At 42.5% G+C, this 22,543-nt stretch overlaps 1 protein-coding gene across 8 annotated transcripts in view; it reads right to left on the bottom strand.

Moving 5' to 3' along the window:
- The window catches only part of RYR3 (ryanodine receptor 3), a 484,911-nt gene that overhangs the window by 123,365 nt on the left and 339,003 nt on the right, over positions 1-22,543 (bottom strand). For all 8 annotated transcript variants that reach the window (XM_070503827.1, XM_070503874.1, XM_070503852.1 and 5 more), the window contains exons 39-43: positions 15,936-16,209; positions 14,228-14,342; positions 12,511-12,640; positions 11,217-11,320; positions 8,217-8,352 (exon numbers count right to left, since the gene is read on the bottom strand). In XM_070503827.1, the coding sequence (XP_070359928.1) occupies positions 8,217-8,352; positions 11,217-11,320; positions 12,511-12,640; positions 14,228-14,342; positions 15,936-16,209 (759 nt within the window). The remainder of the gene's footprint in view (positions 1-8,216; positions 8,353-11,216; positions 11,321-12,510; positions 12,641-14,227; positions 14,343-15,935; positions 16,210-22,543) is intronic.

Genomic DNA, 22,543 nt, shown 5'->3' with positions numbered 1-22,543 from the left:
TGTATTAATTACTTACTCTTGTGTAAAAAATTACCTCACATCTTAGCAGTCTAAGATAATAAATATTCATTATCTCAGTTTCTGTAGGTCAGGAAGTTGAGAGTGATTAAGCTAAGTGGTCCCGGGCTGGGAGCTCCTGTGAGGTTGCAGTCAAAATGTCAGCCAGGGTTGCAGTCTTTTGAAGGCTTGACTGGAAATGGAGTATTAGCTTCCTTGCTCAATCGCATGGCTGTTGGCTAGAGGCCTCAGTTCCTTACCACGTGACCTCTCCATAGGTCAGCTTGAGTGTTCTCATGACATGGTAGCGGGCTTCCCACAGAGTCAATGATCCAAGAGGGAGTGTAAGGCAGAAGCTGTGATCCCTTTTACAACGTGTCACACACTGTCACTTCTGCCATAGCCTATTCATAAGAAGTGATTCACTGAGTCCAGCTCACACTCAAAGGGAGAAGAGTCAGGCTCCATCTTTTGGAGGGAAGGAGCATTGAAGAATACAGATGTATTTTAAAACCATCACAGGAGTTTAAGTTTTGTTTAATGAACATTCTTATGAGTCAACTTAGAAGTGCTGTCAGTAGAGCACTAGAATGGAAACTCAGAAAACCTGGCTTGCTATTATAGCTTTTTAGCAAATCACTGTGTGAGTGTGCATGCTGCACAACCTCATTGGGCCTCATTTGCCCTGTTGACATATTCATGCCTCTTCCAGATTTCGAGTGAGTCTATTAGTGTAAACCATACGCAGAGATTTCTCCCATCGTGTCCAGAAGATCAGAGGGCTGAGCTTGCTGTCTGAATGCTTGAAATTAACTTGTCCTCATCTATCACACAAACTCATACTCGAACACAAGACATGTCTCACAGCACTGGAGAGCCTGCCCTATGTCAAAGCCATAGTCCTGGTCTAGAGCTTGGCCTGTTGGCATCCTTTTTTAGCCCTCAACCTTTTGCACTGCAGGTAAAATTCAAGATTATGAATACATACCACTGTAAGTTTTAAAATTGTGTAACTTAATTCAGAAAAATTTTCATTAAACTGAGTTCACATAGCCCATCAGCATACATTCACTGTTTTATAGCTAAATCCTTTAAGGAGACTAAAACTTTTGTAAAGAAGCTTGCCTTCAAGTTTCATCTAATGAAGAACATCAAAAAAGAATTTGTTTTTATTAAACCAGAATCCATGTGAAGAAAATTCTCAGGAGATGCTAAAAGGGTAAAATAATTAAAATAATGGTGTGGTGGAAAGAGTCAATGAAGAGAGAAACCAAAGAGAGGTGAAGTGACATCGTGCAGTTTGTAGAAGAGCTTAGATAAAGTGATGATGCTAATTCCTAGGCCCATGCTTTCCTATCAGTTGAACCTAGCATTTATACCTGATAAGAGTTTAACCAAAGCAGAGACACTTAAAGAAAAGCAATAGGAAAATCAATACATTTGAAAGCAAATATGCTTAACCATAGATATAACTCAAAGTTCACTAGTTTTAAATGCTGACCTCCAAAATTTATCAGGTAGCACAAACATCTACCTTCCCAGTTGTCATTTTTCACTTCAAGGATAATGAAGCTAAAATTTTGAAATTTTAAGTGTCAAAATTGGAGAAAAAACAACCCTGTTAATCAAGTTTATTTAAATATTATTCTCTGATTCTTTCAGTTGTCATAATGGAAACACTCGTGGGTCAGCCAGAGTCTTTACCAGCATGCTGACTTCAACACAGCTCTTCCCACAGTGCTGAGTGCCATGGAGTTCAATGCGACATGGATCACAATATGCAACAGAATGGGAAAAACCAGACTATAAGTTCTGTATTGAGTTTGCTATTGAAATTTATTTGCCAAATTAGCCTTATTTTATCTGAAGCTCAGTTCTTCAGATCTAACCTAATTAGGTTGGCTGCTACAACTGATCCAGGAAGCCATCCTTGATTACTGAATTGCGGACATTTGTGGGGGATGCAGAGGGCACCCTGCAAGAGGAAGGAACTGAAGAGCAACTGTTGCTGCTAATTAGAGGGGGGACCGAGGAAAAGAATTTCCCAAGGCTTCACAAAGAGAAGACGGCATGAATTAGCAGAGAGAGAACATTCTCTTCTTAATTATCTGTAGCTCAGGAAGCTGGACTGCCAGCCAAATCCACTGGGGAAAGCTGAATATTGACCTTGAAGGTATATTTTTTTTTTGTAAGGAAGATTGTCACTGAGCTAATATCTGTGCCAATCTTCCTCTATTTTATGTGGGGTGCCACCACAGTGTGGCTTGATGAGTGGTGCTAGGTCTGCGCCCGGGATCTGACCCTGCAAACCTTGGGCTGCCCAAGCCGAGTGTGCAAACTTAACCACTATGCCACTGGGCCAGCTCCTTGAGGGAACTTTTCAAGGGAGAGAGAGATCTGAGGTAAACTAGTTTTGCCCAAGGGCTTACAACAATGTTTTTGCTCGAGTTCCAAGACGAATCATGAGCTTAATAACAGTGTGAATCTTCACAGTGCCTTTCCTCAAAGGCTCTCAACACTGTCTTCACATTACTACCTTCTTTTGAACATTCCTGAGAAGTTGGATGGAAAGGCAATGATTCTCCCCATTTCACCCTGAAGAAGTCACTCTCACCACAGGGATGATTAGTAGGGATGTAATGATCTTACCTTCATCCCACCGCTTTTCTTTCTGTCTATATTCTGACTGGGTCCCGGTTTTAAGTTCCTTTGCTGGAATGCTCTTTTCCTTCTCATTCCTCTTACATAACTCTTGACCTACGTAATTCCACTTCATCCTTGAGGACCGGCTTACACTAGGAGGCTCCAGAAGATCTGGTCCTCTCAAACACCCCATACTCTTTCTTTAAGCATTGAACACAAGTCTAATTAAAGAATTGTTTGTATCCATTTGTATTTTCCTCAGTAGACTGTGTATTTAATAAGAACGGGATTTTACGTTTGAGTTATCTAACCTTGTATGCTCAAGCATCTTTTTAACATCAAGTTAGAAGTTTGAGATGATTGAATGGAAAGCTGAGGGTGACTAACCATCATTGTGTTACCAGACCAATTATCAGCCATTGTTTCCAACAGCCTGGGTTGTCCATTTCCTCAGATTGTAAATTTGAGAATAAGAACAACATCTTACATTTTAATCCTAGCCATCCTCCCCTTCAGTACCACTCACACTGAAGAATGGTTATTACACCTTTTTTGTCTCTAAAAACCTGAATACATGGACAGAAATGAACCAGCTGATTCTTTTTTTTTTTCCCCTGAGGAAGATTAGTTCTGAGCTAACTACTGCCAGTCCTCCTCTTTTTGCTGAGGAAGCCTGGCCCTGAGCTAACATCCGTGCCCATCTTCCTTTACTTTATATGTGGGATGCCTACCACAGCATGGAGTGCCAAGCAGTGCCATGTCCACACCCGGGATCCAAACCGGCGAACCCTGGGCCACTGAGAAGCGGAATGTGTGCACTTAACTGCTGCGCCACCGGGCCGGCCTCCAGCTGATTCTTTTAAGCATCTATATCTACTATGCCCTTCAAATGCTACTTTGTCCTCTTGACCCTAAAAGATTTTTTTCCAGCTTTATGAGATATAATTGACATATCCTAGCAGATTTATGTCTCCCAGCTCAAGGGCTCATCAGTATGGTCTCCCCATACTACCCTGGTAAACTATGTCCATTTCCTTCTTCAAGATGTCACTCAACACTTGCCTTTTTCTGGAGGCATTCTGAGATTCACTCTACAGATTCCAATGAGCACTGTCATTTTTGGCATGCCAACAGTCACATGTGTCAATCTGTAGGTAGGTGTGTTTGATTACAGAGTTTTTAGTAATTATTCCATTTATGTTTCTGATAATTCTATTAGGTTGGCTCTCTTTTCTGCTTTGATTTGTAAGTGACTTCAGGGCAGAACTTTTAGAGCATGTCTCCTGTCACTTCTCATAGCCCCTCATATACTCCTCACACATCACATGATAGATGCCCCAGTTATGGCCACTGATGATAAATCTGCCCAGGGAAACAGACTCAGCAAAGCCAGGAGATATCATGTCCCTCACAATTAAGTTTGTAGCGTGGGGGAGACATCACCAAAACACCCTACACACTCAAAGGAAGCACAGAATAACTTTTCCCTTCTTCTTGTGGATTGGTAAGAAATCTCTTCCTTCTTGGAATCTACATTAAGAAGGAATTAATCAGACACCCTGACACATTTGTGTCTAGACTGGCTACAGAGTTTGCAACTGCTGGGTAAATAGAAACTTCTCAACTTCTATTCAACTCTTCAAGAGTTAAACACAACTCAAGGCTTCCCCAGCAAGTGAATAAAAATGAAGTGGAGAAAATTATATGCTTTAAGAAGTTCTTTTAAAAACAAATCTTTTTAAGAAGATTTAATACAAACATTAAGAGAGACTAGTAAAATAATGTTTCCCATTCTATTATTTTGATATAGCAGGAGCTTTTAATTTGGCTTTTAAAAATGTTTTTTAAAAAGCATCAGCACCAAACAGTTATTAAATAATGTCACAATTTCTGATGAGCTCAAAGGAAAAAATGCTCTTTCTCCTTGTTCATTAGGGAGACAGTGCTGCCAAGGCAATCCTGTATAATGGTGTGAGTAAGGTTTGGCCTCTGAAGCCAAATTACTCCAGTTCAAATTCTGGCATTATATCCTATGAACTGTGTGATTCTGGGCAAGGTACTCAATCCCTCTAATCATCAGGGTCTTCATCTTAAAGTGAGGAAGATAACTGTACCTATCTCATTGGATTGTTGTATAATGTAAGTAAGTTAATACATATAGAAGCGCTTCACACAGTGCCTGGCACAAGGTAAATGCTGAGTAAGTGTTAGCTGTTATCATCACTACCATCATCCTCATCACCCACAATCACCACCTCCATCATCACTCATCACCACCCACGACAGTCACTCCTACAACCCACTATGACCATCCACCACCTAATCATCATATCCCACCATCACCATCATCATCCACTATGACCACGCCCACCATCACTACCCACAACTATCACCACACCTACCATCACTAACCACACTGATCACCCTCCAAACCCACTATGTCTACCACTCAACCGTCATATCCTATCATCACTATCATCATCAGTACCACCCCCCATCACCCACCATGACCACTCCCATCATCTACCATTGATCACCTATAACACCTTTATCTTTTACTGCTGAACCAAGGCCATGAAGGAGGCCAGCCAGGAAGTCCTTTCAATTGCCTCTTGGACATGAAAACTTATAAAGGGGTTTGAGATACCAAGGAATATATTTATAGTCTTCCTATTTCAAATACCCTAATATTCTTGCAAGGATCATGAACAACAATGACAAGTAACATGACTGCAGGCTTGCTGTGTGTCTGGCACTGTGCCAGTCTAAGTCTCCCATGGATTATTTAAGCCTCACAACAACACTGTGAGGTATGCACTATTATTATCTCTGTTTTATATATATAAAAAAACTGAGGCTAGGAAAGTTTTAATAACTTGCCTAAATTCACAAAACTGGTAAGGGGTAGAGCCATATTTGAACCCAAGATACTCCATTTTTCAGCCCCAACTTCCATATCACTCTGCTGTAATTAGCTATTCTTTCTCCTCCTTTAGGTATTCAACAAGATTCTTCTTCTTTTTTTTTTTTTTTTTGGCTGAAGAATATTGGCCCTGAGCTAACATCTGTTGCAATCCTCCTCTTTTTGCTTGAGGAAGATTGGCCCTGGGCTAACATCTGTACCAATCTTCCTTTATTTTGTATGTGGGTTCCCACCACAGCATGGCTTGGTGAGTGGTATAGGTCCATGCTCAGGATCTGAACCCACAAACGTGGGCTACTGAAGCAGAGCGTGCTGATCTTAACCACTACGCCATCAGGCTGGCCCCTTCAACAGGACTCTAACTTTGTGTTTTTCGTACTCTCCATAACTCCTTTTCATGCTCTTCCCTGTGAAAGTCAACCCCACTATTTCAACTACAGATGACCTGCAAGTCTATTCAGTCCCAATCTTTTGACTTGGTATAATTCAGAAACTTCTTGTCCTAACCTGGGCACAGAAGTTCCCAGTAGTTCCCAATAGTCTCTCTTCTGACAGAAAGGGTCTCCAGTTCTCCACACAATGAATTAAGACTAAACTTTTCAGTTTGGCATTTATGTCCTCCCCCTTATAGCTGCCTGGCTCCCTTCTACACCTCATCTCTTACCACTGTCATCCATGTATCCATCCTCCAACTTACAGATCACTGTGTTTCCTGAGCATAGCACACTCTAGTCTTCACACCACTGCTCATGCTGTTTCCCAACTGGATCACCTCTCCTGCACCCCTGCATCTGCAAATGTGGCCCTTCAAAGCTCATCTCTAACATCACCTCCTCCGTGAGGCCTTTTCCGATCTCCTCAACAGGATGTGAGCTTCCCTCAGGAAGCCCTCCAGCACGCTTTCCCTGCCTTACTCTACTTATTACAGTGACTTGTATCCACGTCTACTCCCCTTACTAGACTGTAAATTCCTTGAAAGCAGAAGCTAATATGATTTGCCAAAACCAAATACGGTCTTTATAATATAGAGACACAATTAACATTAAATTAAAATGCACATATATTGCTACTGATGGGCCAATTTGCTGGAGCTTGTTGCATTATGAAACTGCACTGTAGAGAATATGTTAAAAGGCATAAAACAACTGGAAAGCAAAACGGTGGACCAATCATTTTGGTCCAGAGTTTATTTCAATATGGTTGTACCTCACCAGCATAAGCAAGTGCTGGAATTCAGGCAATCCATACAGGAGTACAGCAAGTGGATTTCTTTCCCTTCCTAACCCACATAGACAGTTCCACTAAATGACTCCTAAAGCTCTTGCTCTTGACTGTGAAGATGGCCAAGATGAATAAATTGGTCCTGTCTTGATCTGGTTTGTGTCATACAATCTATTTACATAATTTGGGGAGACTTATGAATCCTTAAAATCCACTTTGCAAAAAATTTTCTGTATTACTACAGTAACTCCTCATTAATTCTGGACATGCAATCATTTGGATTCAAGTGGAACAGACTAGTACAGTATACTCTGAAACTGGTCAGCAAGGAAGACAATGGAGCCTCGCAAAGCTGGTGGTGACCAGATAGAGCAACAGTGAGGAATACACAGAACAAAGCAGAAGACACTGATTAAGCATCAGGCTGGATGAGTCCCAGGAGAACACAACACAGACATCTTGAGGTCTGTGCCCTGTCAGGAAAGTGGAAAAACCTGGACAACGGAAATCATCAAAATATTAACAATAGAGTGTACTAGGTGTAGGAAAGTAAGCGGTTGGGGTGAAGGGAGATAAGAAAAGCTCATGGGAATGTAATGATCACATCGTGTCATTATTGTAAGGGAAATTCTCACACTCAGAACAACTGGGGTGATTGCTTATTAGTGGCAATCCCTCTTTGCAATCACTGAACCCACCCAGCTGGATTTGTTAGCCTGGAACTCCAAACTGCGAGAAGGGAGAGGATCATATCTATAATGTAAATACAAGTGAATTAGTATTCTAACAGGATCTTGACAGACAAGGTACATTTGCAAGAAGGTAGTCCACTTATTTTACACCATACTCAGCACATTGTACTAGTGCAGCTAAAGGAATTTTTAGACTTAGAAATCACTATAAATGGGAGGTGACTGGTATTAAACAGAATATATTTTTAGGGTTGCTATAGCAATTTTTTTCTCCTGGGAGTTTAGTCATGTTTTACAGCCGTTCAGTTATACTTGATTTTTATTCCTTCACTCACCCACCCACCCATCCATCCATCCATCCATCCATCTATCCATCCATTGAACAGTCTAAGGATCTGGAGACACATCTGCATTTAATTCTGTGAAATAGGTGAGATGAAGATATTAATAAGGCCCCTCTTTTACTGATAGGAGAAGAGGTACAGAGAGGTGACAAGCCAAGCCCATGCAGTGAGTTTCTGGCTGGATCTGGTCCTCCAGCTCAGAACTCTGTCCATTGGATCCCACTCTTGATCTCTGTCTAGGCTGACTCTCCCTGAGATTTTTCTTCCAGCTGCCACCTACCTGTAGAATCTATCATATTTATGAATAGGAAGTAATGCAAAGGATCTCCTTTTCCTTGTATGTACCCACGATTGTGCCACCCTGGGTCTGAACGGCATGGAAAACTTGGGACTTACTGTTCACGAAGACGGTAAACCTCAGGAAGGACAGGTAGCGCTCCCCTTCAATGGGGTTCCAGCCGACGTCAGGGTATCCTTTGGCCAGAAGCATGGGGCAGCTCTGCAGGCCACAGCCTGCCAAGTAGGTCACCACCTGCCAAGAACAGTACAAAAGTAAGTGCCTAAGCTTTTTGTGAGATAGCTGTAAGGCCTACAAAATTCTAGGAACTGAAGGGCTTTCATTTCCCTAGAAGCTAGAGAGAGCCCAAGACTTTTAAAGTTAATAATTCAGTAGGTTTGAGACCACAACCTCCAATTCATTTTTGTTTCCAAGTAATCAACAAGAGTGATTATCACGGTTATGTAGGAATACGTCATGAGCTGTCAGTTCCCTGGTTGTCTCTGTTCTGGCAAGAGGGAGCTGTCATTTAAAAATGGGCCTAACTAGGGGGCATCTGGAAGATAACAGTGGATCTGGGTGGGTCATGTTCATTTGGTTATGGTATTTCAAGTGTCTGGTTGACTCTGAGTGGGCCCTTGACCCACCAGGGGTCGCTACCAAGTTCTGCATCAACAGCCATTGTCCCAAGTCAAAAGCCAAGATGGTAAGGTTGGGGTGGCTAGTGAGGAGGCCACAGGCAGTTAAGGACTAGGATCGGTAGTGTTTGCTTTGCTTCTAGATTACCAGACACTTATGAGCTCTGTGTAGAATCTGCCTACTTTTTAGAAGGTGTCAGGCAAAAAGTCTGGCAAATAGACCTTTGCTTGCAATGTGGTTGTTATTCTAATCTAGCCTTTGATATTTTCTGTAAATAGGGAGAAGAGGAGAATCCATTGTGGTGCAAAGTCCTCAAAGTCAGGAATGGTGTCTTTTTCAGTTTTTTAATCCCCAGGGCCTGGAACATAGTAGGTGTCAATAGATGTTTGTCAAATGAATCAGGAATTTGCTCATGTCAAATACCCTAAGTCATTTTGCAAGAATAATGAATCTAAGTCAAAACTCAGTAAGAAACTATCATCACACTTTTTCCTTCTTAAAACAATAAGGATACTATTCTGCTTGGAGATTAGATTTGGTTTGGCCTCAGGAATGTTGAGAAAAACATCAATAAAGGCAGGAATTAGGCAGAGTTTTCGGGTTACAGGTACAGGGCATTTTACTGGCCAATAAAATAAATGCCCGTGTGTGTGTGTGTGTGTGTGTGTGTGTGTGGTTGTTCAATCTTAAGGGACCTAGTTTCTGTTGTGATCAATAGAAGGGAGGAACTGCAGCATTCACCCGTGCTTCTCTTTCTCTCCAGGAACCAAACCTGGGTAATTTATCAACACTGGTCTGCATAAAGTCTGTGCGCTGTGCTGAGCCCCCAGAACCACTTGAAAAGGGGCAGCAAACCTCATCATCCCCTTTACAGATTTCCCTAAGGCCCCTTTTCTCCCCTCTCCCAGCCTCCACTTACCATATCTTGCATCTTCCAAGGAAGGCTTGGGGTCTTTGTTGAGTAGCGTCATTTCAAAATATAAACTGGGGCTGAGGATGGGTAATGAGTTTTAAACCTTGCGGCTCTGTCTTGTTGTAAGAGAACCATAGCTACTTTTTTATACAGAAATTGATTATCATCTCACCACCTAAAACACCGAGTTATTTACTGATGTTTAAATGTATGAATAACAGAGTTTGTCTGAAATATGTCCCACTAGAGGCAGAGATCATGAATACACATGGCATTTGTGGAACAGCTATCACACAGTTTACTGCTGGGGGGCACAGCATTTGTGACTGTGTGTGTGGGCGGCTTGTCTTGTTTATGTTCAGATCTTATTGAAACCAGGATGTGTTTTCTAAAACACATTGTATCCTGCTGCTCCTCTGCTTAAAGCCATCCAGTGGTTTCTATCACTCTTGACTCTAGAATGAGGTCCTATAACAGGCAAGAGCACGGTCTTTGGAGCTAAACTCTTTGGAATCCTGGTTCTGACACTTACAAACGCCACGATGCTGAGGATGTTACCTAATCTCTCTATGCCTCAGTTTCCTCTCCTATAACTGAAGACACTAATAAAAAGGTGTGTTCTGAGGGCCATGGGAGTTAATTCAAAGTGGGACCTGGCACATGGTGATTCTGTAGGAGTATGAACTCTATGATTAATAGTAATAGAAGCATGAAGTCCAATTCCTACTGCTTATCCTTGTTTCTCACCACTCCCCCAGCTCTCTGATATCCAGTCATAGCCAGCTTTCTGATTCTCAAGCACACCATGCTCTCCTCTGAACCTCAGTCATTCTTGGCACACTCTTCCCAACTCAGTGGCTGATCAGCTTCTATTCACCCCTTGGATCATCTCTTTTCTGAGTTACCCTCCAGATCCCATGTCAGGGTTAGGTGCTCCCAAAGCCACTACACAGTGGATGACCTCTTACTTGTCCCCCGTTCCCTCCACTAGCCTGCTCTTCTCCAGGCTCAGAAAGTACATTATTAATTTTGTCAGCCGTTCAGTCAAGGATCTAGCTCCCAGATGGGACACGAAAGAGATGGAGGTGAATTAGCCCCCAGTCATCACCACCACCAGACATACAGTTCACAATCCTAATATGTCTGTTGTGTCTCATTTGTACATGGAGAGGACATGTGTGGGCATTCTTTACCTGTATACTGATTATATAGTTTTCTGTCATATCTTTGTTTAGTATGTAAACTTAAAAATTGGATGACACTGAACCATATTAGGAACCATAGGTCCCTGGTAGTATTCCATGTAGACCAATGAGGCTGGGCCTCCACATACAAAGAGCACAAATGTCTGTCCACATATCTACGTCTACGAAGTTGGCTCTCCCTGCCCACAGGAGAGGCTATGGTCCTAATTATCATACTGCTGCCAGTTACTCACTTTCGATGACATTTCCTTCGAACACTAAAGAGGCTCTGATGGAAACCCAGCCTTTGGTCTGTTTCTGCTCGGCTTGGCTGCATGATAAGCAGGAGAGAACAAACACATTGCCTCTCCAGGGCCAGTTACCTTCTCAAGGTCTGGTTCCTCTAAGCCCAGAGCTAACTCATTGTTGTCCATCACAGAGGAAGCTGCCACATCCAGCGGGGTGAATCCCCTCATCGATGGGGACGCTGAAGGAGGAGGAGAGAAGGAGACTTTGAGAAAGGGACCAAAAGGCTACTGAGCCCTGAGCTGAGATTGCAGTGCACATAAATGACCAGAAGAGGGCAGCAGACACACTAAACCTGGGTCACATCGCTGTTGTTCCAGGGGCTACCTGGCCAAGTTAAGAACAGCTCTATTTGCTACCCTCCCTCCCCACACGCATTAGTGATTGTGAATATGGATGAAGTTAGAAAATCAGTTCATAGGATCTGCTGTGACCATGTATTTTCACCTGTTTTTCTAAGATGAAACTTCTTGAGGCCTCCATTTGGTGATCACTCAAAAGACTCACACAGATGTCACTTGACTAACTAAGCTCAAATGACTTGGCCATTTCTGGGGCCACAACCTAGAGTGTAAAAATAGCCTCACACAGCATTAGCTCATATAGTTACATCAGGTCACCAATGTTGTCTTTGATTTTCTTTTGTTTGGTACTTAGGCTAGAATGAAGAAAAACTTCAGGTGGCATTTTACAAAAAGGTTGGCAGCCTGAGGTTGCATTTGGTAAATAGGAAACCTGAGATGTGAGATTTCACGTGCACGCACACATTTGCATCTTCCACAGATTCAGTTGGTTTACATTCAGAACCATGAGTGAGGTATATGTGTTGCGTTGCTTTTCTAGTGGTGGTGATCAATTTACACTGTTTATCCACAGTTGCTCTTGGCCAGTCTGCCGTGTGGCTATGGCCAGCACTGGCTGGTTGGCTGATGGGACAGGCACGCAGCCTGCAGCCAGCCTGCCAAGAAGGGATTGGATCCGTGACCTTGGTCTCATTAGCACTGCTCCCTGGTCAGCTGAGTGGGCTGGGAGGAGCTGTGTCCCCAGACTATATCCGCAATCTGAGGCAGCATTTCACAAACCATGAGCCATAAATAAATATTGTCCCCATAAATCTTGGTCCTAAGAGAGACAAGGTAAGTCTATGTGACTATGCCAACACAAATCTGTCACCAGTGCTTGTTGGTAGCAACATCTCTACTTAAGTTGGAGAGCGGAGACATGGTATCATGATTTCACTTGTTTTTAGATCAGGAAGGGTTCCTTCTTATATCTAAAAATACACGTGGCTTCTTTCCCTTTCCCTCCTAAGTGCTCAGTAGGGGAAGTGTAACCTCTAAGCCCAAATGAGGAAGTTATAAGACGACATACCTAGGCCAACACTGCTATTCTCCAGCAGGTAACTTAGATGCTCAAACATGGCCTTCTGATTTTGCCGGCTAATTCGACAGAAATAACAAAGGAAGCGGCAACAGCTAGCAACCATCTTTGGAAAAGCAATCTGTAGGGAGAAGTGGCAAGTGTCAAGGAAAGGAATCTATCATGAGACCCTTCTGGAATTTCTGACTTCAAAGAGTCTTAGGTTGAAGTCTTGCAAGCTGTGAAGTTTGGAAGATGAATTTTCCCCTTACTTCCAGTATATTCTAAGACTTATTCACAGGAATGGAAACCTAAGACAAGGCTTCCAAATTACTGAGAGCTAATTATAGTTCCTGAAATATCTTTTCTTTCAAAGGAAACAGACGTCAAATAAGAAACCCAGGCATCCTCAGACATCACGTGAAATTGCATTATTCTACATCAGACTATTGTTTCCGACTAGGAAGGGAGTGGACAGAACTCTGATGGGAAATTTCAGAAAGGGGCATGGGTGATCACAGACAAAGAAGGCCCAGCAGTGTATCAAACCGGAGTCCTCTGGGTAAAGGCTGGCCCCTGTCATTGTGGAAGCCCAGAGAGCATCCCCCTCTCAGACAGGGCGCCTTCCCTGATTAATTCTGTCCTTGATAATTGCTCTCCTGTGGCCTCCTATGGCACTTGTAAACTGATTCTTACAATTTAGCCCTGAGATGCCATCTTGTATTACTGTTGATTGCACTTGGCTTCTCTGCTTAACAAAGTAATTAGCATCTCCAGGGCCTGGCCACGTCTTATTTTTGATTCAATAATGCTCAATACCTAGTGGCAGTGTTAACCTTGCTCAGGATCCTAGAAAGTCCTTGGTTTCCCCCTTTAGAATCATGGAAGGTGCTCTAAGAAACCTAAAGTCTACCTGCCTGCTGAGGTATCCAGACATTTGCCAAAGGATCTTCTAGAAAGAGTCCATTTTCCCGAGAGATCAGAAGGAAGCGGGTGAGAAGGAATGCGAGCTTGGCTTCTGTTCTTCCTTCACATGCCCACCTGTCAATACTGGTGGAGCTGCTTTGGAAATCACTCATTCCTAGGACCCTGGCACTCTGGAATTTCCAACATCTGAAAACAAACCCCATCTACTGCCTTCAGAAGCTATCTAACTCTGAGCAGGACCCCAGGCAAGTTGGGATAAATGCCCATTGGGACCTCTCCTCACTCCTTTCGCTTTGCCAGCAAGAACTTCCTCTGACAGTAGGCTCCTGATGGGGGTGGGGACTGGCAGGGAAATCCAACATCATCGGGAGCTTGGCTCACAGAGGAAATGCGCACCCCTGAGGGAGCACTGCCAGGATCGCTATTAAGATCTCATTCTCCTTTAGAACAGCTTACTCCTGACACAGCGCAAAACACACCAGGCTCCTAAGTGGAACCCAGAGGAATTCCGTCTTGGAAGGAGCAAGGCTGCAGAATACCGGAAGTAGACTTAGCAAGTGAATAGCCCAGTGGAATGAGCTAGAAAAGCCCCCAAGCTTCAAGACCTGGAGCTCCTACACTGGCTGAATTCCATTCAGCATCATCCCACCTTTTGGCTCCTTCCTGGCTTTGTGCGTGTCCCTGTTTCTCCCTGGGAAGACTAACTGAGGCCACGGACACCAGCCATGTGGCTGTGAACCATTCACTTCACATGCCCCAGCCCAGGGGTCAAGTTCTGGCTCAGCTCTCCTTGTGGCATTACCTGAGATTTCTCTGCACCCAACACGTTCACCATCACTTCCATCACCGTCTCATGCATGCCGAGGACCCTCATGAGGTTGGGGTGCTGATAAAACACCTTGTTGTTCATTATCTCTCTAGGGTAAGGATCGGAGAGAGGCGTCAGGACTTGCTTATTTTGATGCTATGAGAATTCAGGAATGAGAACACCAATACACGAACACACTAGGGGTGAAGTAATGTAAATATGATGGCTGAAAAGATAATAAGGCGGCACTGGGGCAGCTGGAATATATGTGGGGTGTCTTTTCTTTTTTTAGCTAATAGGAATATCTTGTGTTCTTTTATTTCTATTAAGTACTTGCTTTCTCTCTTTAAGACATTTCCTTCTAATAACGTATTAAATAGCTGTCCTTTGGTCTTTCGCTCATAATAATTTAAGGCAGCCCAAATCCCTGAATTTCTCTTCCTCCATGTCCTCAGGGCCTTCTATTTTTAATTCTCTTGTCCTTATATCTATATCTCTATGCACTTCAGTTTTCTTACTGATACCTGCACCTTTTTCTTAAGGTAACTGTATGTTAGGTAGCAATGACATTTTTGGACAGCAGTCTTTGAAACCCAGTGAAGTTATCAACAACAAAATGTAAAAAGATTGTGTTTTTAAATCATTCAATACAAATTCACATAATAAAGCTGAAGACAAATCAAAATAGAGAAGCAGCCTGTGACTTGGCTGCACAATCCCTTGCAGGGTGGTGACCCTCTGCTCGTCCCCTTCCCCCAGGGGTGTAGCTGTCAAGAGGAGAAAGCACTAGTTTTTACTGCAGTTCCGTCTACTACAAGGGCTAGGGGACAGGCTAATTCTGGAGCTTTTTTCTTTTGCCATAAAAGTCTTTTCATTTCTATTATAAGATTCCTCTTTAGAAATGAATTTGAGGAACATGTGCATATCCTGGACCCCCGCCCAGGGGTCCTCAAAGTCCCCTTTCTGGGCCTCGGCAGTGGATGCTCCCTTGGTTTGCTGGCTCAAAGGCGGCGGGATGGAATGCCAGAAGCAGGAAGGCTGCAGTTCTAGGTTTTGATTTTAATCAAGTAAAACGGTGGGCTGGTCAGTGAACCTTTCTGGGTCTCAGTTTTCTCATCTGCAAAATGGAAGTGCTGTGCTGCCTAATTAAAGGAGATCTTCTTGATGTCTAAAATGCTATCTTTTTGACAACCTGGCTTCTAAGGAAAGCCACAACCTATTGTTATGGGTAAAGGTGTCTCTTAGAACTGACAAAAATGACTCTCTAGGTTCGTCCTGAGAAAAGAGAAGGATCAGGTGGCAATTTTTCCGAGGGAAGTCTCAGAATATTTCCAGTCAAGGATTAAGTGCTCAAAAGGTTTTTCTCTTGTTGGGCTGAACACACTGTCCCTTCCTCTGACTTCTTTCATTGCCCGCCTGGGGCAATTTTCATCAGATTCAAACTAAGTGACTGCTTTTCTCCAACGTTCCTCTCCACTTCCTCCGGCAATATCTCTTTCCCCTGAGGAGCAGGGAGTCTGGCCTCTCAGATTATCAAAGGTGACTGATTAGCAAGGATATAATTTCATAAGGAGTGAAATCAGGATGGGGGCACACAGAGATTCTATGGGATTTGATTCTGGAGTATCCATATATCAAGGGAAATCAGTTTTCTCACCTGAAGCTCTTTTGAGAGACTGTCACTTATCTGTGAATGACCTACCCCAGCCCGTTGATCATGAGCAGCTCCTCTTCCTTGCCCATCCTGACACTGAGGAGGCAGCGAATCTGGCCCAGGGCAGCCAGCAGGTTGATGGTGTCGCTCACGGAGGCCTGGCTGATGGTATAGGTCTTCCGCAGCGCCTGCAGAAGCTCCCCGATGCTGTCATACTGCCTCCGGAGGAGGTTGAACATCATCCGGACCAGCTCCGCATCCTGGATCTGGTCCTCCTGGGCCCAGCGGATCATTGTCTGTGAGATGAGCTCCTTCAGTGTCGCTAGAAGGACAACAGGATGTACCAGTACTGTGGTTGTCATGGTTCTGGGAGAGTTGTGTATTTCAACCACTTCATTCAACTATAAGACACATCCTCAGTTGGTCAAGGCTAAAATAATTTGTGGGTTTTTTTGCTTTTTTTGGCTGAGGAAGATTCACCCTGAGCTAACATCTCTGACAATCTTCTTCTATTTTGTATGTGGGTCACTGCCACAGCATGGCCACCGAGGAGTAGTGTAGGTCTGCATCCAGGAACTGAACCTGGGCTGCCGAAGTGGGGCACAGCAAACTTAACCACTAGGCCACGGGGCAGGCCCCCTAAAATAATTTGTTTTTAAGGGTGGGATATGACAAGCAGAGAAGTAGAATACATCATCAAAAGACAAATATGTGAGCCATACTACAAGAAAAGATATCTCCATTTTGAATTGAGGGTGCTAAATATTCTATTATGATTAACGACATTTGAATTAATGCCAGAAATAGAGGACTAAAGGAGACATTGTCCTTGTCTTCAGGGTGCTCACAGCCAGTTCTTTATGTTTTCATTTTGCTTTTATAAAAACCAAATTTTATTGTTATTTTATAATAGAAGGTAATAAATACTAAAATGGGGGTATGGGCAAGTGCCATGGGATGTTGTGGGGACCGACTGATTCCGGGTGGGTGAAGGCATTAGAAGATGACATTGGTCCCTGCCTCTTTAGAGTAAAATACCAGTAAGCACTGGAACTTCTTAACCATAGGTATTGTTCTTCAAGAATTGTAAAGATACCACATACCATGAACTGATTAGCCATACCATGCATTCGAGAATTGCAAAAGATAGTTTAGATGACATAAACATAAAAATACAGTAGGAGATGGAGAGAAGTGGACTGAGAACACTCTTCAGGTCTAAAGCCTTTGCAATTGGACATTTGACCTTCACCCATTGAACTGACTTGTGGCCCTCAATCTTAGGCAGGATTCAGCTGACACTGCATCACAGACTGCTCTCACAAGCATCAAGGGAGAACAACCAGTATGACTTTGAATTCGGGATTTTTGGGGGCTCATACTGGTTGCACACAAATGCCACTGGCTGCACAAGTAAAGAAAAGATCGTTGAAGTGGGACTCAAACCAGCTGTGGGACCTTCAGAGGCTGGACAAAACGGCCCCTGAAAAGTGCTGATTGGCATTGCTGTGGAAGGGTGATCAGAAAGGAGAGGCGGATCTGAGAGGGAGGACGAAGTAGAAGGGGACCCTGCCAGAATGGCTAAGGAGGCACTGCTCACCACTCCCCATGCCATACACACACTTCCAGAAGATGCCATGACAGAGGCAAGAAATGTTGCTCTTAAATCATAATTACATCCAAGTCTGGCTCTGTGAATTCACATTCCTGAGAGGTATGGATGACACCCAGATCCTTATTTCAGATCTGGTGATAAAGGCAGAGCTCAGGGGATGAGGAAGGCCACGCAGTCCATCAGTGAAAGGACTGGGAATAAACTCAGATCGGTGCTTTCGGTAGCCCGTGCTGTTTCTAACAGTCTAGTTTTCTACCTCCATTTCACTATATACAGCAGACGTCTGCTCTACATACACTCTTGGCTCATCGTAAGGATATAAAAATAGAACTTGGTCACCAAAGCTCCAAAAGAGATGCAGATGTAAAGGATTAGTTTAACTCACTGCTGTGTCTGTCAACCCTGTGGGTGTTTTAGGTTCAGATGGGAGACATAAGATGAAAAACTTGAAAAAAGGATACCCAAGGCAGAGAGAAGCACAGCTAAAAGAAGTTCCTAAGAGATCTCACTAGGCAGGGATGGCTGACTAATATCTGCTAGGTTAGGTAATACCTGTACCCTCCAGGGAAAAAGTTATTTATGGACTAGGCTGGGCTCCTCTCAGGAACTTGTCACCTCAGTACCCAAATGGAAAAGTTCCTTTTTCTCCTGGTTAACAGTCACAGCAAGGAATGAAAGCAAGACAAAAACATAGACACTCTTGGACTCAACAGAAGCTTATCCAGTCCCATAAGAACAATCACCTCTTAAGCCTATATTTGGCCTAAAAAGAGTAATGGTCCTCACCACTAACAATCAAATTCTCTGCAGAGAATTTCATCACATCATCACAGTTGCTGCCACACGTGAAAAGCAACTATCAGAATTTTTAATCAGCTCAAGGACCGTCCTCTTTTCAACTGGGAATTTTACGAAGTCATAATGAAATCTAGTAAATATTAGCTTCCCCTTAATCTGGCTTTCAGATTAATTCAGGAGTTAGGTGAGCTCTTAGCCTCACACCAACTTAAAAATACAAATCAAAGTTTATACTCTTGAGAATGGATCATTAACAGCAAAACATTTCACTACAGGGCAAATGGGAAAGAAAACAGCCTTTTAGTCTTGAAAGGATGGAATAGGAAACACCATGGGTTCCTGGTCCAGGCCAGCCTTCAAGGGGAGTATTAGAGATGGGGCAAATAAATCTATGTGTGTGACCAGGCTAAAGCTCAGTGAAAAAAACGTGGCCCCAAGATCCCGACAGAAAAGGAGAAAGCAAGACTCATCATCATTGTGTTATTGATGGACAGATGTAACTCAGTGGAAGGCATGACATTTAAGGCCATTCTTGTTGCACAGGGTTCCAGATTGTGAGATAGAGGTCCAGAAAATGAGAGAAAGAATGACTATGAGAAGAACGCAAACCGGGGGGAGTGGGAGGAAACATTTTCAAGAGCCCTGAAAAGCACAGCATATTCTGTGGGCTGACATCTGCTAGAGACCCAGCACCCACCGAGCAAACCAAAGCTGAATCAATGAATTTCTAATGGTCTCAACACCTCTGGGACTGAGAAAATAGAGCTTTACAGCCCTGGCAGCAACGCTGTTGAAAATTCCTCAGGTTTTAATTAGCTCCCATGAACCAGCAGCAGAGCAGTATCAATGTACCAGGGTTGAGAGGTTAAAAAGAATACATTTTTCTAGAATGTGGTAGGCTCCCCAGAAATCTGTACATCTGAGAATTAAAATAATTAATGCCTATGACTATGTCTGGCACATACTGTGGGTTTAATAAAGGTTAACTATTATATTATCTATACCAGAAATATAAAAGCATGGTTCACAGACCCTTGGGGACCCCAAGACCCTTTTGGCAGTTTGCAAGGCCAAATGTATTTTCATAGCAATTCTAAGATGTTATTTGCCTTTTTCACTGTGTTGATAAGGGCACTGATGGTGTAAAAGCAATGGTGGGTAAAACTGCTGGTGCCTTAGCATGATACTCTATTCTTTACTGCCAGATCCCCAGGAAAATGCCCAGTCTCATAAGAATGTCCTAAAGGAAATAGAAAAACTACTTTATTAATAATACACTCAAGTATACATCTTTTTAATATTCTGTGTGACACAAAAGAAAGGATGCCTAAAGCAATCTGCCAAAGGTCAAAGGTCAGAGGTTTTCCCGAGGGAAAGCACTTGTGCTATTGTGAGAGACATCAGGTGAACTAGACTCTTGTTTCATAGAATGCTGCCTTTTTTTCAGATCGCTTTTATTTATTTATTTATTTTGCTAAGGAAGAGTCACCCTAAGCTAACATCTGCTGCCACTGCCAATCTTCCTCTTTTTGTATGTGATCCACTGCCACAGCATAGCCACTGATAGAGGAGTGGTGTAGGTCTGTACCTGGCAACCGAACACGGGCCACTGAAGCGGTGCATGTTGAACTTAACCTACGAGGCCACCAGGGCTGGCCCAGAATGCCATTTTTAATTAAAAGAATGACAGACAAACTGTGGTTAATCAGACTTGAGTAACTGACAGACATTTTCTTAAAAATGAAAGAAGCAAGCCTGTCACTTCAAGGAAAACAACTGATAGTGTCTGTGCCAATAATAAAATTCGAGCTTTCAAGTGAAAACTAGAATTTTGGAAAATGGTTGTCTGCCACTGTGAGTCTGACAGCTTCCCAAGACTTAAAGACCTTTCTGATTAAATTGTTGATGTTAACAAATGTGATTTAAAAAATATTTTATAATGAAATGTGTCAACATTTGGAAGCTCTGCATAACTCAGTGAACCAATAATTTCCCAATGATCGATGCACAATGCTACAAAAACATTCATGGGTAAAAGCTACATTCAACGTGTAAGATAGATCAATGGTTTTTTATATAATCAAGTACAAAAATGTCTTTAATATGGTTTCAGGTTCCACAGGCAATTAACTTTTGAGAAACTACTGCTTATTGAATTTTGATACAGTATCAAAGAATATTCACAATTATTTGAAAAGGCTATTAAAATACTACTCTCCTTTCCAACTATATATGTTTGAGGCCAATTTTCTTCCTATTTTTTAACCAGATATAAGAATCCAACTATCTTCTATTAAGTCAGACCTAAGACTTAGAACAATGTAAAAAATATCACTCATAATTTTTTTATTTTGAAAAATTTAGTTATTTTTCATAGAAGTATGCTATTTACGTAACATGTACTGAGGTTTTTCCTACTTTTAAATGAATTAAGAAATATTTAAAAAATTTCTTAGTTTTAAATTCTAGTTCTAATTCAGCTTAAAATATCTAATGCAACAGATATAATCTATATAAACTAAAGCTTTTTAGGGTCCTTGATAACTTTTAAGAGCATAAAGGGGTCTCAAGACCAAAAAGTTTGAGAATCACTGATCTATACAAAGGGCCTCTGTTCAGGTGGTGGCCATGCTGGAAACAAAGCTTTCCCTCCAGGTAAGATGAATCCTGTTCCATTAGACCGTGTGATTCTAATCAAGTAGCTGAGACCTGAACCTTGAAAACTGCAGCTTAGGAAGCTTTCTATGTTTGTTTCTGTATTTGAGGTAGAGTAAATGTGAGTATACAAAGAGCAAGACAGCTCACATTGAGAAATAAAGTGAGGATTAAAGTACCATTATTTTGAAAATTAGATCCTGGCAGTCAGCAAGGGCCCCCGCCACTGTTCATCCATCACCAAAGGGCTCCCTGCCAGCCTGAAGGGCCCTAAATGCTTCTCTCTTCAGTTTGGGTTTAAGATCAGTCATCTTCAGAGCAAGACTATCTTTGACACTGAGGCTGTGAGGCTTTCTTTAGCCCGCTCTCCAGTTAGTACAATGGGACACACCGCGAAAAGTGGGCGACAGGTTCGAGAGAGAGGCACTTAATTCTTTGCCCCTGACATTAGCTGACTCTTCAGCAATGACTTTACTCTTATTCATACTGGAAACCAGGGCTGTCAACTACAGAAGGCTTTGCTCTGGAGGCAATGTGTATTAGGCCTCAGGACATATCTCATTCACAGTTTCTGCCCGTCGTCATGTAGCTGTCTCAGGTAGCTGAGTTACCTCCAGTTGTGTCACTACCGAATTAGCTTATTAATCAAACACTATTTTCTGTTAAGTGCCCAATATTGAGTTAGGTACTCTATATGAAACTATTTCAAAACACAATTATTACCCACAGCAGCCTAGTCGGGGAAATGAGATACATACTTGTGAAGCATTTAATAAGAAATAAAGTGTAAAATAATGAGTAGGACTGTGTTATCCAAGACATTTAGAAAATAAGACAATTCACAAGAAGGCACAACTTCTATAGTAATACATACATTAGAAAGAAATCAGAGAAGAGAAATGATCAGATGTTCCTCTCTTACTTTTTTTTCCCCAGTGGGTCTTTTATCTAAAGTTATTTATATTTGTAGAATAGGTCCACATTACATGGAGACTAAAGCAACAGGGACGAAGAAGCTCTATGCTGAAGAAGCTCTTCCGAGGGATGTAGGAAATGATCTGATGGAAAACACATGACTCTTCGCTGCGAGTGTTCTGGAGTCTATTTTCCTTCAAAAGATGGTTCACACAAGTAGTTCCTCTCGTAAATACTTTATATTTCTTCCTGGTTTCAATGGGGAACGCTGACAATTTTGGTAGGATTTTCAAAAAAGCAAAGGGAGTCAACTCTCGAGATATATTTGAACTTCTTTCTTAACCAAAGAGAGACAGGTACATTAAGAACAGTTACAACCAAATACTGATTTCATTAATCTTGCTTTTCTAAGTTCATCTTTGGAAAGGCTGCCCTTTAATGACTAAAAAAACACTTAGTACTCCTAAGAAACACAACTCCTGAAGGGGGACAGACTCCAGGAGAAAGGCAGTGAGGTGGAGAGGTTAAATCTGCCATTTGCCATAACATACGGCCCCATCTTACTCTCTTCACTCACACTCACACACACACACACACACCCCTAATTACTCCAGTCAGAACCTCCACCATGTGTATGTGAAGTTGCTTCTGCTGTCTCTGTGGCAACTCTAGG

This window comes from Equus asinus, chromosome 2 (assembly GCF_041296235.1).
Source record: "Equus asinus isolate D_3611 breed Donkey chromosome 2, EquAss-T2T_v2, whole genome shotgun sequence".
NCBI classification, from domain to species: domain Eukaryota; kingdom Metazoa; phylum Chordata; class Mammalia; order Perissodactyla; family Equidae; genus Equus; species Equus asinus.
This window is presented reverse-complemented; position numbering and strand designations above follow the sequence as displayed.